Here is a 17317-nt window from a genome sequence, read left to right on the forward strand (position 1 = left end):
TGGCAATGGGAGCTCACCCCGTCGCGGGGATTCGAACCGCTGACCTTCTGATCGGCAAGTCCTAGGCTCTGTGGTTTAACCCACAGCGCCACCCGCATCCCAAGGTACCACTGTAATAATATTTATTTGTTTGTTTGTTTATTTTGCTGCCCCTCTGACGGGTTACCCCAGTCACTCTGGGCTGCTTCCAGCAAATTAAAACACAACACGACATAAAACAACAAAAACTTCCCTGTACAATTTAAAATGCACCGTCGAAAACAGTTTAAAGCAAATCATGTCTTCACCCTGGAGGCGCACTCCATTGTCTCTCGAGGCAGACATAGCTGTCAACTTACAGATTTGAAAATAAGGGACCAGCAGCCTCAAAAATAAGGGATTGGCAGCCAAAATAAAGGATTTTCAGAGCACAGGTATGTTCGACTTCTGAGCCCCTCCCAGCCAAAGGCAGAAAGCCCAGCCAGCAGCCAAACGAAGCCTCAAGCAGCAACCCAGCAAAGGGGATGCAGCAAGGAAAACCACCGTCACCTCTCTGCTGGGAAGCGCTGAGCAAAGGCGATTTGATCGGCACAAGGCATGCAAGCTCCACCCCCCAGTCGTTCTTAGACTCCTTATTGGGTGAGCAACGCAGCCAAGCAACACAGTTGGAGTCTCCCTCCTCCCTGGCCGGCAGGGAGGGAGGGAGAGGAGCTGCTTCCTTTGAAACCCGGGAAATTTAAGGTGCATCATCAATAAGGGACAGCAGCGGGACACGGCGCTGGAATAAGGGGCTGTCCCTTCAAATAAGGGACGCTTGACAGCTATGCAGCCCACACGGGGCGCATGTGCACTCACCAGATCTTCGGAGCTGGAGGGCAAGGAGTCCGTGATGGAGAGGCGCAGGGACTGAGAGTTGGCCAAGGAGGTGGAAGAGAGACGGCGCTTCCGGGCTCCGCTGCAGTTGTTGGGGATGCTGAAGGCGCAGCGCTTGTGGTAGTTCAGCCCACAGCCTGGGTGGAAGATTAGGAGCGTCAAAAATGGCAGGGTCACGAGGTTGGCAGCAGAAACAGCACAGAGAGGCAGGAGAGAGCTACAATGCCCTGCGGCTGAGGTGCCGGGACTTCCGGGCAGAGGAGCTGTCCATCGCCAGCCCCGTGGGGCTGCTGGAGTTCCTAGACCCGGTCGGCGTCCGGTAGGTTGATCTGGGGTTCAACAACCTTCTGAGAGCAGAGGAACATCAGGGAGTTCAAGGCAGCGAATGAGCAGACGGCAAGCCAGAAAGCCGGCCCCCGCGACCACTCCTCGCTCCTTCTCTCGGCGACGCTCCGCTCTCCCCTCAGGCCATCCCGAGGCGGCCCTGAGACCCTCCTGCGCGCGCACCGCCGGCCGTCCCCTTCGCCCGTTATCATCAATTATTCTTTTTACTATGTATTTGTTTACAATGACAAGGGACTCAATGTGGCTTACAGATAAAGAAAATAAGAACAGCTAGAAACATGGGAAGCAGGGACAATCATTAAAGAACAATTAAATGTTGATATAATTGAAATTTTATGTACAGTGGTACCTCGGGTTACATACGCTTCAGGTTACATACGCTTCAGGTTACAGACTCCGCTAACCCAGAAATAGTACCTCGAGTTAAGAACTTTGCTTCAGGATGAGAACAGAAATCGTGCTCCGGCAGCGCAGCAGCAGCAGGAGGCCCCATTAGCTAAAGTGGTGCTTCAGGTTAAGAACAGTTTCAGGTTAAGAATGGACCTCGGGAACGAATTAAGTACTTAACCCGAGTATAGTTTTATACTCCTGCTTGGACTACTGCCATGCGCTCTATGTGGGGTCACCTTTGAAGGTGACTCGGAGACTACAACCAATCCAGAATGCAGCAGCTAGACTGGTGATTGGGAGCGGCCGCCAAGACCACATAACACCGGTCCTGAAAGGCCTACTTTGGCTCCCAGTATGTTTCTGAGCACAATTCAAAGTGTTGGTGCTGAGCTTTAAAGCCCTAAACGGCCTCGGCCCAGTATACCTGAAGGAGCGTCTCCACCCCCATCGTTCAGCCCGGACACCGAGGTCCAGCTCCGAGGGCCTTCTGGCGGTTCCCTCCCTGCGAGAAGTGAGGTTACAGGGAAGCAGGCAGAGGGCCTTCTCGGTGGTGGCGCCCGCCCTGTGGAACGCCCTCCCGCCAGATGTTAAGGGGATAAATAACTATACAAATTTTAGAAGGTCACCCTGTGTAGGGAGGTTTTTAATGTTTGAAGTCTTTTTTAAAATATATATTTTAAAAAAACATTTCACTATTACTTTTAATAGTCCTTCACTAATACAGCCATACCTTGGGATGAATACGCTTTGGGCTAGGCAAATTCGGGTTGCGCTCCGTGGTGACCCAGAAGTAACGGAGTTACTTCCGGGTTCCGACGCGCGCGCATGCACAGACTGTCAAAATGATGTCACGCGCATGCGCAGAAGCACCGAAACGCGACCCGTCTTGCGTTCCATTCGGGATGAGAACAGGGCTCCAGAACAGATCCCGTTCGCATCCTGAGGTAACACTGTAGTTCTCTGCATACTTTTCTCTGCAATATTTCACATAGTCCTCCTTACAAAACTTCTTGCAATCCTACTAGCGTAATTTGTTAATGTTTGAAGTCTTGTTGTGTTTTTATATTATGTTGGAAGCTGCCCAGAGTGGCTGGAGTAACCCCAGTCAGATGCGCGGGGTACAAACAACAACAATTTAGTTATTCTGATAACAAAGAGAAGAGGAATTGGGGGCTATGTAGCTCCCTATTCCCTACACGGACTGGCAGCGGCCCTTGGTTCCAACCCTGGCACCTCCAGGGCTGGGGCAGGCTCCTCAGTGTAGACAAGACGGAGCCATATGGACCAGCTTTCTATGTTCGGATGCGGGGAAAGGCTCAGGGCAGGATGTCTCCTTCGAAGACAGAGGTCCTTTGGTTGGGTCAGGATGATATGGGATTGGGGGGGCAACTCCCATCTCTTGCAGGGACGCAATTAGTGCCAGCACCGTCCGTTAAGAGTTTGGGTGTAATCTTCGACACCTCCCTTTCCATGGAGGCGCAGATTGCAGCTATAACAAAGGCGGCATTTTTCCATCTCTGCCAAGCTAAGCAGTTGGTTCCTTACCTCTCTCGCCCTGACCTAGCCACTGTGATCCACGCAACGGTCACCTCCAGACTGGATTATTGTAACTCGCTCTACGTGGGGCTGCCCTTGAGACTGACCCAGAAACTCCCGCAGGTGCAGAATGCCGCGGTGAGACTCCTTACGGGGTCCTCGCTGCGAGATCACATTCACCCGGTACTATACCAGCTGCACTGGCTCCCGGTGGGGTACAGGATCAGGTTCAAGGTGCTGGTTTTAACCTTTAAAGCCCAATACAGCCTAGGACCCTCGTACCTACGGGACCGCCTCTCCTGGTATGCCCCACGGAGGACGTTACGGTCTTCAAATAAAAGCATCTTGGAGGTCCCAGGCCACAGGGAGGTTAGGCTGGCCTCAACCAGAGCCAGGGCTTTTTCGGCTGTGGCTCCAATATGGTGGAACGCTCTGTCACAAGAGACTAGGGCCCTGCGGGACTTGACATCTTTCCGCAGGGCCTGCAAGACGGAGCTGTTCTGCCAGGCCTTTGGCCAAGGCACAGTCTGACTCCCTCCTTTGGCAATCCTCACAGAACTTCTAGCCCAATGGTTGCCGTTAATTTGATTGGAATTAATTTTATAATGAAATGATTTTAGAATGTTTTATCGTTTTACTGTTGTTAGCCGCTCTGAGCCCGGCTTCGGCTGGGGAGGGTGGGATATAAATAAAAATTTTTATTATTATTGCAGGTTTGATCCCCGGAGAGGTAGGCCTGGAAGAGAACACCCCCACCCCACCCCCCGTGTGAAATCCCTGGGGAGCTGCTGCCAGCCAGAATAGGAAATACTGAAGTACGTGACTCGGTATAAAGGCAGTTCCCTGCGTTCCCAAACGCTTTGCAAACCGCGTGGGAACCAAGCAGTGGAAGGGGCGGGTGGGAGGGCGAGGTTTTCCGCCTTCGATTAAGCATTAAGCAGCGTAATGGCCTAAAAGCCCAATGCGTCGTCTCCTGCCAGGGCCCCAGGGGCAGGTGCAGAGTGAGAGCATGTGGCTCAAAGGCTCACGTGGCTTTGGAGGTCAAAAGCAAGAGCCCAAGGGCAGCGGCCCCTGCGTGGGAGACTGGAACGCTCCGGGCCGCTGCTCCCAAACAGCAGGCCAAGTGGCCAAGCTGCGTCCGGACTGCGCCACTAGGGATGGCAGGAGGGGGCACACTTAACAGGGGGCAAAACAAACCTAATGTTTCAAGGAGAGGGTGTCCCCCGTCCTCTTCTCCCCGATATGTCATTTTTCTACAGGTACCAAATATTTTATTTTATTTTCTTTGGGCAGCAGATATTCTCAGCTGTCCTTTTTTTCTTTTTTAAAAGGATGTTTCTAGACTTCATGATACCCTTGGAAATGTGCCAGCAAGAAAATTGCTGGGCGTCTGGCAGGGCACCCAAATAAGAGAAGGCTCCCGGCCGTCGGGGGAAAGTCTTGCCTCGCCTTCCACTCTAGGTAAAGGTAAAGGGACCCCTGACCATTAGGTCCAGTCGTGGCCGACTCTGGGGTTGCGGCGCTCATCTCGCTTTACTGGCCGAGGGAGCCGGTGTACAGCTTCCGGGTCCTGTGGCCAGCATGACTAAGCCGCTTCTGGCGAACCAGAGCAGCGCATGGAAACGCCGTTTACCTTCCCACCGGAGCGGTACCTATTTATCTACTTGCACTTTGACGTGCTTTCGAACTGCTAGGTTGGCAGTAGCAGGGACCGAGCAACGGGAGCGGGGATTCAAACCGCCGACCTTCTGATCGGCAAGTCCTAGGCTCTGTGGTTTAACCCACAGCGCCACCCGCATCCCCGCTTTCCACTCTAACAGCTAGCAAAAGCAGAGTAGAATATGTGAGGTAGGAAAGCAAATATTTTAAAAGCGGCTCAGTTTCCACAATTTAATGCAGAGTTTTCTTGCAGTGAAATAAAGAAATAAAAAATAAAAATCGACATGTGTATTACTCTTCAGGGAGCCCATGACTCCAAATCCCATCATCCAAGGACATAGCCAGGATTTATGTTGGGGGGGGGGCAAAACCGACATGATCAGTTAGTTAAGTATTTCTATTGTTTTGCTTGATCTATGGGAGGCAGCTGTCCTTCCTACCCCCCTCTTGGCAATGTCCATGCCATCACCATTGGGCATAGGCCAAACTGGCTGAGCCTGATGGGAACTGTAGTCCAGCAACATCTGGGGAGGGCACAGATGTTCCCCACCCCCAGGGGAGAGGTCTTCAGGGACAAAATGGGCAATTGATCCAAATAAGTCTTTATGCCTTGGGAAGAAATGCCAACCCAGGTCTTGGCAGACAAAAAACCCTCCGCCGTCCAGCAAAAAAATCAAATCAAAGAGGGAGCCTTACCATCACACTTGAGACCTTGGCGTACCAATCCGAAGAGCATCTCGCCGCAGTGGTCACAGAAAGCCGGAGCACGATAGGAGTGCACGTTGAGGGCATGTGGTCGGATCCGGAAGTCCTCAAAAGTGGCGGAAGCTAGGAGAGGAGGAGGAGGAGGAGGAGGAAGGTGCTTAGAAAAACACTGGAAGAGGCCTGCAGGATCAGGCCCCTGGCCCATACAGTCCGGTATCCTGGCCCCGCAGTGGCCCGATGCCCCGAAAGGAAGCACGCAAAGCAGGATCCATAGCTGCCAACTGTCCCTTATTTGGCGGGAAAGTCCCTTATCCCAGCGTCGTGTCCCGCTGCCGTCCCTTATTGATGATGTCCCTTAAATTTCCCGGGTTTCAAAGGAAGCAGCGCCTCTCCCTCCCTCCCTGCCGGCCAGGGAGGAGGGAGGCTCCAACGCTTGGCTGTGTTGCTCACCCAATAAGGAGTCTAAGAATGACTGGGGGGAGGAGCTTGCATGCCTTGTGCCGATCAAATCAGCCACGTTGCCTGGGGACTCGCCTTTGCTCAGCGCTTCCCAGCGGAGAGGTGACGGTGGTTTTCCTTGCTGCATCCCCTTTACTGGGTTGCTGCGCTGTGGGAACCACCACTTGAGGCTTCGTTTGGCTGTTGGCTGGGCTTTATGCCTTTGGCTCGGAGGGGCTCAGAAGTTGAACATACCTGTGCCCAGAAAATCCCTTATTTTGGCTGCTAATCCCTTATTTTTGAGGCTGCTGGTCCCTTATTTTCAAATCTGTAAGTTGACAGCTATGGCAGGATCAGAGTACTAGAGTACTGCATTTAATACTATTCTTCCGCATAGATTGGTGCCCAAATTATTAGACCTGGGACTTCCACCGTGTTTGTGCTGGTGGATATTAGATTTTCTATCGAACCGTTCCCAAAGGGTCAGATTGGTTCCCAGGTCTCTGCGGATCTCATCATGAATACGGGGACGCCGCAGGGGTGCGTGTTGAGCCTGCTTTTATATACGTTCTATACAGCTGACTGTGCCCCCAAATACCCCAGGAATAAGATAATTAAGTTTGCAGATGATACAGCGGTGGTTGGTTTAATCACTGCTGGAGAGGGGGAGGCGGCCTATAGGAAGGAAGTTGAGCAGTTGGGGGAGTGGTGCAGGAAAAACAACTTACTCCTTCACTTAAAGAAAACAAAAGAGATTATTGTGGACTTTAGGAAATGTAAATTGAATATTCGGCCACTTATTATTGAGGGGAAGTGTGTGGAACAGGTCTCGGTGTTTCGATTTCTGGGAATGGAGTTGAGAGATGACCTAACCTGGGGAGAAAACAGCAAAGACCTGGTGAAGAGAGCACAGCAGAGGTTATATTTTCTGAGAATCCTCTGGAAAAACAATCTCTCAAAGGACCTGTTGATGGCATTTTACCATTGTACTGTGGAGAGTGTATTAACTTATGGTCTGTGTGTGTGGTTTGGGAGCTGCACGGTCAGGGGAAAAACAATGCTGTCCAGGGTTGTAAAGACTGCGGAGAGAATAACTGGGTGCACTCTTCCCACCTTGGATCAAATCTATGCTTCCAGGTGCCATAAGAAAGCTGCAGAGATAGCGCAGGATAGTGCGCACCCCGGAAATGATTTCTTTCACCTTCTGCCTTCTGGAAGAAGGTACAGGGTTATAAAGACTAGGACTAGCCGCCTGAGAAACAGTTTCTACCCAAATGTAATTCTGGTTTTAAACACAGTATAGGTAAAGGTAAAGGGACCCCTGACCATTAGGTCCAGTCGTGACCGACTCTGGGGTTGCGGCGCTCATCTTGCTTTATTGGCTGATGGAGCTGGCATTTGTCCGCAGACGGCTTCCGGGTCGTGTGGCCAGCATGACTAAGCCGCTTCTGGTGAACCAGAGCAGCACACAGAAACGCCGTTTAACTTCCCGCTGGAGCGGTACCTATTTATCTACTTGCACTTTGACGTGCTTTCGAACTGCTAGGTTGGCAGGAGCTGGGACTGAGCAACGGGAGCTCACCCCATCGTGGGGATTCGAACCGCCGACCTTCTGATCGGCAAGTCCTAGGCTCTGTGGTTTAACCCACAGCGCCACCCACGTCCCTAAACGCAGTATAGGGAGTCTCTATGGGAGAATATTGTATTTTAAAATGGGGTTTCAGAGTTTTTAGGGGGTTTTGAATGTCTTATGTAGATTTTTCAATTTCATTGTTCTGTATGGGTCAATGACAATAGAGATATCGCATCGTAGAGCAACTCTCCCACAACTTCCAGAAACTGATATTCAGAAGTGTTCGCTCCCTCTGACTGTGGGGGCAGAGTCAAGCCGGATGAGGAACGGTTGAAGGAGCTGGGGGTGTTTAGCAGGGGAAAGAGGAGACCGAGAGGAGGGCTGGCCCTTTAAAATGACATTTGTAAAAAAAAAAAAACCAGAAGCATTTTTGTTAGGGATTGTAGGGCAAGACCTGCCAAGAAAAACCAGGAATCTATTTATGTATGCTACAACAGCGGCAAGAGTCTTGATAGCAGAAGGACGGAAGAATGAGTAAATCCTAACGAAAGAACAGTGGCAAGAAAAATTGTTGAGTTATGCAGAGTTGGCTAAATTGACATACAAATTGCGGGACAAGGACAACTGTGACTTTAAGGAAGAATGGGAGCTTTTTACAAATTATCTTAAAAGGCAACAAGAGGAACTGGACTCCTTGGCAGGTTTTGAATAAACATACACACAATTTATTGGTTGATAACATGATAGACAGCTAACGTAAGGATATGTATAATTTTATAACATGCAGAGAATAATATGTGCTGAGAAATCAGAGAGAGGAGCTGAGAGAAGTCTCTGGGGGGGGAGAGGGATGGAAGGGGGGAAATAATGTAAGTGATTATATGGTTTGATAATTTGTAATGTTGAAATTGCTAATAAAAATATTTTTTTAAAAAAAGAGAGAGAGAGAGGAGGGCTGGCACATGGATGAGGGAGCAAGCTTTTCGCTTGCTCTGGAGGGTAGGACTCGAACTCATGGCTTCAAGTTACAAGAAAGGAGATTCCAGCTAAACATTAGGAAGAACTTTCTGACAGTAGGAGCTTTTTGAAAGTGAAACAGACTCCCTTAGGAGGTTGTGGACTCTCCTTCCTTGGAGGTTTTAAAGCAGAGGTTGGATGGCCATCTGTCATGGATGAGATTCCTGCTTGGCAGGGGGTTGGCCTAGATGACCACAGGGGTCCCTTCCAACTCTACGAATCTATGATTCATGATCCATGGTATGTAGCCACAAATTCTTGAATTTATCTGATCTTCTTCTAAAGCCATCTTAGCTGGTATCCACTACAGTGGTGCCCCGCAAGACGAATGCCTCGCAAGACGGAAAACCCGCTAGACGAAAGGGTTTTCCGTTTTTGAGCTGCTTCGCAAGACGAATTTCCCTATGGGCTTGCTTCGCAAGATGAAAATGTCTTGCGTTTTTTGCAAGTTTGTTTCCTTTTTCTTAACACCGTTAATACAGTTGCGACTTGACTTCGAGGAGCAACTCATAGAACGCAGTGTACATAGTAGCCTTTTTTGAGGTTTGTAAAGACTTTGGTGATTTTTGAAGCTTTTCCAAAACTTCTTTTGCCGCCATTTGGTAAGTTAACCTCTTAAAACTTTTTTGGGGGGTTTTGGATTTTGGGTTGGGGTGTTTGGAATTCAAGTACTTGGTGTTGGGAAGGGGTTTGCAAGAATCTGGAAGCTTGTGGTTTTTTTCTGCATTTTTATGATTTTCTGTGACCATTGGGCCACTCTGCTGTTTTTTTAAAAAAATTCTGGATTTGAATTTCTGTGTGCTGGGTGGCTGGGGGAACAGTTGGGGAGGGGTTTGCAAGAATCTGGAAGCTTGTGGGTTTTTTTCTGCATTTTTATGACTTTCTGTGACCATTGGGCCACTCTGCTGTTTTTTTAAAAAAATTCTGGGTTTGAATTTTGAAATGCTCTTTACAGTATGTGTGACTTTAAAGAGCACTTAATAAACTCTTGTTGTACCAAATTTGGCTTTGTTTGGACTTTTTTTGACCATAGGAACACATTAATTGATTTTCAATGCATTCCTATGGGAAACCGTGCTTCGCAAGACGAAAAATTCGCTAGATGAAAAAATTCGCGGAACGAATTAATTTCGTCTTGCGAGGCACCACTGTACTGTCTCCTGCAGGAAGGAGTTCCGTAGGTTCATGTGTGAATAAGCCCCTTCTTTTATCTGCCTTGATTCTTGCCATGTTCAGAAGGTGAGAGAGGTTTTTTAAAAAAGGGAAGCAGCAATTCAATTTCAAGGATTAACAGAGCACAGTGGAGCTAGGGGATTCCTTTTTTTCTTTTTCTTTTTTGAATATTTTTAATTAGAAATTTCGACATAACTATTTATCAAAAACACATCATCCTCATTCCCCCCCATTTTTTCCCTACCCCTCCCCCAAAAATAAAACCTGCCCTCCCAACCCCAACCCCCAAACTTCCCTCAGCTCTGGTTTTTCAGCACATGTTATTCTCTGCATATTCTAAAATTGTAAAGACACTTCATTTATCTATCTAAATATTACCAGTAAAAAGTTTGTGTATGTTTATTCAAAACCTGCCAAGAAGTCCAGTTCATTTGTTGTTTCTTTAATTACAGTGGTGCCTCGCAAGACAAAATTAATTCGTTCCGCGAGTTTATTCGTCTAGCGAATTTTTCGTCTTGCGAAGCACGGTGTCGGAAAAGTTTTGGGAAAGCTTCAAAAATCACCAAAAACCTCAAAAAGGGCTTCAACACCGCGTTCTATGAGTTGCTCCTCGAAGTCAAGTCGCAACTGTATTAACGGTGTTAAGAAAAAGGAAACAAACTTGCAAAAAACGCAATACGTTTTCGTCTTGCGAAGCAAGCCCATAGGGAAATTCGTCTTGCGAAGCAGCTCAAAAACCGCAAAACCCTTTCGTCTAGCGAGTTTTTTGTCTTGCAAGGCATTCGTCTTGCGGGGCACCACTGTACTTTGTAAAGTGGAGCTAGGGAATTTCAAAGCAGGGAGGGGAAAAATAAAGCCCTCCCATTATCACTGCCGGACCCCCAGAACATTCTCCAGACCACCCCTCCCTGGCCCTTCGCAAGGGCTTTGGAATGAGGCACATCAATTGCTCCGCCCACTTTGAGGGAGGAGGCACATCAATTGCTCCGCCCACTTTTGTCCCAGGCCCCACCCACCTGACATATGGCCCCCGGGAGCTTGCCCAGGAGGGGATCTGGCCCTTGGGGTGGAAAAAGCTTTTGCACGCAAGGCAGATGCTGTAACGCTGAGCTATGACTCTTCCCCTCAGAGTTATCAGTCTTCTGATAATCTGCCACAGAACGAGAAGATAAAAGTCTACAAAAGTGCCAAGGTTTTATTCTCAGCTGAATGCGGTTTGTTTAGGTCAGCAGCCTGGCGCCCTCCAAATTTTTTTGGACTACAACTCCCATCATCCCTGACCATCGGTTGCACCAGCTAAGGCTGATGGGAATTGTAGTCCAACACATCTGGCGAAGGCTTCTTTAGGAACTTACCATTGCATGAAAACAGGCATAGGGTGTGATTTAGCGCCCTTCAGGAAGTGGAGATTCTAGATTGAGAGGCTGGAATAGTGCAGGTTATCTGACAGAACTGCATTAAATCATCCGTCCTGGGAGACCCGGATTCAAATTCTGACTCCAGGCACAACGCTAGCTGGGTGCCACTGACTGAACTCCACTCCCAGTCTAACCTGGTATCTCACGGGGCTGTTGCAAATCATTTTATCAAGGGCTGCCAGGCCAGGCATTTAACAGCGGACAGGGAAGCAAGGCACTCTGCACTCTCTCAGAGACACTCTTGTCTCAGGATAGCCTGTCCCTGTTTAGGAACCCATCCCACATGCCCCAGCTGAAATAGTTTAGAAAGGAGTGGCCTCTGGGAGACCTTGTCCAAGTCGCCATGTTTCAAGCCCGGCCTGCATCACAGGGATGTTGTGAAGTGGAAATGAGGGAGCAGCGGGAGGCTAACCCACCCTGGGCATAGCTGTCAAGCATCCCTTATTTGGAGGGACAGTCCTTTATCCCAGCGCCATGTCCCGCTGCTGTCCCTTATTGATGGATGTCCCTTAAATTTCCCGGGTTTCAAAGGAAGCAGCTCCTCTCCCTCCCTCCCTCCCGGCCAGGGAGGAGGGAGGCTCCAACTGTGTTGCTTGGCTGCCCGGCCCGCCCCCCTCCGGCCTCCTCTCACCAGCCTTGGCCCCTGGGAACCCCTCCCCGCCGGAACTGGCGGGAGCCTCGGGCCCTTCCACCACCATCCTCCTCGCGGCTGCCGAACTGAGTGTTTCTGCCTGGGGCCTCCCCTCTACCCGTCACCGCCCTGCCCACTCCCGCTAGGCCGTACCGCGGCTGTGCCGCCGAAGGAACCAGATGAGATGGGCAGCCTATGAATTGCTGAGGAGCCTTGAGAGGAGAGCGAGGGGAACCATGGAGAAAGCAGTTCAGAGAGAGGAGGCGGAGGCGTGGACAGGTGTTCCAAGGGCTAAGCATAGAGGGGGAAAGCGGAGGAAGGACCGCAAGCGCTTCTCCCATAGATTTGCAGTGGTAGACTAGCATAGATGGTCTGATCTGCGGGTTTACTTCGGGCGCTATTCCCCCCACCTTCCTCCCGCCCCGCCTGATGGAACTGAGAGCTGCAGATGGAGCACGAGAGAAAAGATACAGAACTGCAGAGGCATCTTCGTAGCTTGGACTTCGTTTTGCACGAAAAGTGGTTGCTGCTTGTAGTTATTTAATTGCAGTGTTTCAGCAGCTGGTGTCTTGAGCAGCAACCTCTGGAAACGGAGGGCTAAAAACCGGCACTGCTCTCCAAAATTATCTGGTCCCTTTTAACTGGTCGAATAAAATCCCTTATTTTGGCTGCTGGTCCCTTATTTTCAAATCTGTAAGTTGACAGCTATGACCCTGGGTTTCTCTGATATTGCACCTTGTGGCCACCCTTTTCGCCCCAGGCAGAAGCAGCTGTTTCTGGGGGGCTTCCCTAACCCCACCCAGGTAGGCAGGAAGTGCCCCGGGTCCCTCGGGTGCAAGAGGAGATCCGCCAGGAAGCACCTTCCACCGCCCCTCCCCCAAGCGGAGGAAAGGGGTTGTCTGTACCCAAAACCCACATCCTGCTCCGTTGCCTGGGCGTCGGATTCAAAAAACATCACCTGCCGCCTCCAGCAAGCGAGAGATCTAGGCCAGGAGAGAGAGATATACAGAGAGACAGAGAGGACTGTGCCAGCCTTTGCTAAGGAACCAGCGTGGTGAAGCGGTTGCAGCACTGCACCAGGACTTGGCAGAGACCAGGGTTCAAAACCTGCCATGAAGCTAACTAATAATAATAATAATAATCAATAGCCACAAGGCTATTGATTGCGAAAAATTGGAAAAGTGGTATTATACCGACAAAAATAGAGTGGCTTGCCAAATTATTGGAGTACTACAATATATCCAAAACAAGGGGATAAATTGGAAGGATCTCAAAAGAGAAGATAGATAGGGATTGGAAGGTGTTTAAAGGATACTTGCAAAACCATATTGAAAAATCAGAACTCCTATTAGAATAAACAAGTTCCATTTTAAATACTGAAATACTAAATAAGGTGGATAACAATGTGTAATAGAAAAAGAAGCATGAAATTAGGTTAAAGGTGTGTGAAAGAAAGTACAGTGGTTCCCCACAAGACGAATGCCTCGCAAGACGGAAAACTCGCTAGACGAAAGAGTTTTCCGTTTTGGAGGTGCTTCGCAAAACGAATTTCCTATGGGCTTGCTTCGCAAGACGACAATGTCTTGCGAGTTCCTGCTGGGCTTTTTCCTCCCCCCCCTTTTTCTAAGCCGCTAAGCCGCTTATCAGCTGATCCGATCAGCAGATAAGCCGCTAAAAGCCGCTAATAGCGCTAATCCGCTAATCCGTCAATGGGCTTGCTTCGCAAGACGAAAAAACCGCTAGACAAAGAGAATCACAGAATGGAATCTTTTCGTCTTGCGAGGCACCACTGTAATAGAAGTGGAAAGAAATTGAAATCGAGTAGATTGGAAGTCTAGCACAAAGGTGGGACGAGGGGTGAGAGATGGCAGTGGGAAAAGGAATTATCTGTGGGACTGAATGTAGGTATGTTTGTGTATATTTAAGGATTGTATGAAATGTATGTTTGTATGCTTGTATATTCGCAATATGTGTGTATTAATGCTGAATTATTTTAACAATAAAAACTTATTAAAAAATAAATAAAAATGGAAAGTCCCATGAACCAATGGAAGCAATAGTGGGGGGGGGAAGGACTTGGCAGAGACCAGGGTTCAAATCCTGTCATGAAGCTAACTAAATAATAATAATAATAATAATAATAATAATAATAATAATAATAATAATTATACCTTGCCCTCCCCAGCAAAGAAGGGCTCAGGGCGGCAAAAACCAGGTATAAAAACAATGGATTCAAATACAAGTTAAAAACAAGATTAAAATACAACATGCAGCCTCATTTCAGTAGAAACTCAAATCAAAAACTTTTGGGGGATGAAAACTGGGCGGCCTTAGGGGGCCGGCTGCCACCTCTCAGCCTAGGCTACCTCCCAGGGTTGTTGTGGGAAGTAAACGAAGAGAAGAGTAAATGCACGTTCCCTTCAAATCATAGAATTTTCGAGATGTTCCCAAAGGTCATCTAGCCCAACCCGCCGCCACGTGGGACCCGCAGCCGAGCCAGTTCATGATTCCGCTAAGGCAGCTCACCTGAGAGCACCACCTCCACCAGGTCGCCTTCCTGGATGTCGCTGGCGGCTCGGACCAGCTGCAGGATGTTGGCCGAAGACGGGTCATGCTTGAACAGCAGAATCTTGTCGTAGAGGCAGTAGAAGCCGCACTCAGGGAACTGCAGAGAAAGAGACAGAGGTGGATAGGGAGAGCCAGGGAAAACAACTCCATGGCACGCTTCGTTTTTGCTCTATTTATTTTGTGTTTGTGGCACTGTGGGTTAAACCACAGAGCCTAGGGCTTGCCGATCAGAAGTTTGGCGGTTCGAATCCCTGCGACGGGGTGAGCTCCTGTTGCTCGGTCCCTGCTCCTGCCAACCTAGCAGTTCGAAAGCACGCCAGTGCAAGTAGATAAATAGGTACCGCTCTGGCTACACCACACCACTACACCACACCACACAGACCCCAGCCCAGTTCATCCCTCTCCCAACTTTAGGAAGTCCCACCAGGATTGGGTTTAGTTCGCAAACGGTTTTAGGATTAGCAAGGCTCCTGACTCAGTCAAAGAAACAGACAGCCCTCCCCTTTCTTTCTTTTTAATTTTTATTATATTATTTTTACATATAATTTCCAAAAATCATATACAGTGGTGCCTCGCAAGACGAAAAGAATCCGTTCTGTGATTCTCTTCGTCTAGCGGTTTTTTCGTCTTGCGAAGCAAGCCCATTGACGGATTAGTGGATTAGCGCTATTAGCGGCTTTTAGCGGCTTATCGGATCAGCTGATAAGCGGCTTAGCGGCTTAGAAAAAGGGGGGAGGGGAAAAACCCGTAGGAACTCGCAAGACATTTTCGTCTTGCGAAGCAAGCCCATAGGAGATTCGTTTTGCGAAGCACCTCCAAAATGGAAAACTCTTTCGTCTAGCGAGTTTTCCGTCTTGCGAGGCATTCGTCTTGCGGGGCACCACTGTAATATATTTTCTTATCTTATGCAATGTTTTGGATCAACCACATCTGAAGATTTTTCAGTCTTTATCACTTAATCTACATTTCATTAATTTCATTATTACTTTTAATAATCCTTAACCAATAATTCTCTTCATAATTTTCTCTGCAATATTTCGCATAGTCCTCCTTTCAAAATGTCTTGCAATCCTACTAGTGTAATCTGGTTATTACAATTGCATTTCAAATAGTTCAAATATTTGCTCTAGTCCTCTGAGAATCTCTGGACCCGAAGGTTTCAAATCCTTCCTGTCATCTTGTCTAATTCTGCATAGTCCATAAATTTCGTCTGCCATTCTTCTTTCGTCGGTAATTCTTCTTGTTTCCATTTCTGTGCCAATAAGACTCTTGCTGCCTTTATTGGATATAAAAACAGTTTACTATCCTGTCTGTTAATATTCTCCCCTACAATGCCAAGTAAAAATGCTTCTGGTTGTTTTTTTATAAATGTATATTTCAACATCTTTTTCATCTCAATATATATCATTCCCCAAAAGCTTTTCACTTTCTTACATTCCCACCAGATGTGATAAAAAGATCCTTCTTTTTCTTCACGTTTCCAACATTTATAACTTGTTTTGTACATTTTATTTAATTTCAATAAGACCCCCTTCCCCTTTCTATGCACTTCAATGCACTTGGGCGTTGCTCAGTTAACTCCAGCGCAGTCGGAATGCCGTTTGAACAGGGTTGCGGTGAAAGAAGCAGGTTCATTCCTGGGACACCGCAGGGAGACGGGAAAGAGAGACAAGTCACTGCAAGTTGGCAGTGGTTTCAGGTTCGAGCCCTTTGTGTACCCGGAGGTCAATCGCAGCAGCGGCAAACTTTTAAAATCCAAAGCAATACTCTGCGCTGACTCTGGCTACAAACAGGGTTGCTCCCCAGTGAGTAACAATGTGCTCTGGGCAGCCAGGCGGGGAAACTTTCAGAAACCGAAAGACAGATGGTCCTTTCTTCGGGGCGAGTCACTGATGCGTCAGGACTCGAGGCAGGTCTTAAAAATGCGGGCCGACGAGATTTCAGCTCGCCTGGCCTCCACTGATTGGGCAGCGGCTCGGCTGAAGCAACGGGTCGAAAGCATGACAGTTTGGTTAGGTGGAGAAACTTTTATTTTGTGCCAGTGGGCTGGATCCTCATCCGTTGCCGCCCCGCAGGCTGGTTTTGACAGGTGAGTGGGGCAACCAGTCACCCAATGTCACTATGAGGCCATGTGATTGATGGGTGAGTCGTTCCGCCCGCAGTGAAAGTCTGCTAGCAGCACGTCCCAAGCGCCCAGCAGTCGGCTGGTTTGTCGGGCGCCTGGGAACTGCAGCGCAAGGCGCTGGGCTGCTCCTGTGGCACCAAGCAGTTTACATGGAAAAACTGTTGCTAAAACAGAGCTTTTCAGCTCATGGAATCATATAGTCGGAAGGGAACTCCAAAGGTCAACTAGTCCAACCCCCTGCAAAGCAGGAATCTCAGCTAAAGCATCCATGGCAGATACGATACAATAATCTTTATTGTCATTGTCCCATACAGAACAACGAAACTGAAAAAATCTACATGAGACATTCAAAAAGCAACTAGCCTGCTATCCCAGCCTGGTTGAACCCCTAAAAACTCTGATACCCCATAACTGAATACAATATACTCCCACAGAGACTACCTTACACTGCGTTTAAAACCAAAATCGCATTTGGATAGAAACTGTTTCTCAGGCGGCTAGTCCTAGTCTTTATAACCCGGCGCTGTGGGTTAAACCACAGAGCCTAGGACTTGCCGATCAGAAGGTCGGCGGTTCGAATCCCCGCGACGGGGTGAGCTCCCGTTCCTCTGCCCCTGCTCCTTCCAACCTAGCAGTTTGAAAGCACGTCAAAGTGCAAGTAGATAAATAGGTACCGCTCCAGCGGGAAGGTAAACGGCGTTTCCGTGCGCTGCTCTGGTTCGCCAGAAGCGGCTTAGTCATGCTGGCCATATGACCCGGAAGCTGTACGCCGGCTCCCTTGGCCAATAAAGCGAGATTAGTGCCACACTCCCAGAGTCGGTCACGACTAGACCTAATGGTCAGGGGTCCCTTTACCTTTACCTTTAGGAAACATGGAGAAAGAAAAT

General features: G+C 48.7%; 1 protein-coding gene and 1 long non-coding RNA gene across 3 annotated transcripts in view; one reads left to right on the top strand and one right to left on the bottom strand.

Moving 5' to 3' along the window:
• LOC308590626 overlaps positions 1 to 17317 on the top strand; it is a 145820-nt gene that overhangs the window by 56231 nt on the left and 72272 nt on the right. The window lies entirely within an intron of this gene.
• The window catches only part of PRKD2 (protein kinase D2), a 56626-nt gene that overhangs the window by 22741 nt on the left and 16568 nt on the right, over positions 1 to 17317 (bottom strand). For both annotated transcript variants that reach the window (XM_081200246.1, XM_081200247.1), the window contains exons 2-4: positions 14264 to 14402; positions 5479 to 5610; positions 835 to 989 (exon numbers count right to left, since the gene is read on the bottom strand). In XM_081200246.1, the coding sequence (XP_081056372.1) occupies positions 835 to 989; positions 5479 to 5610; positions 14264 to 14402 (426 nt within the window). The remainder of the gene's footprint in view (positions 1 to 834; positions 990 to 5478; positions 5611 to 14263; positions 14403 to 17317) is intronic.

Source organism: Podarcis bocagei (genome assembly GCF_964188305.1).
Source record: "Podarcis bocagei genome assembly, chromosome: 7".
In the NCBI taxonomy this organism is placed as follows: domain Eukaryota; kingdom Metazoa; phylum Chordata; class Lepidosauria; order Squamata; family Lacertidae; genus Podarcis; species Podarcis bocagei.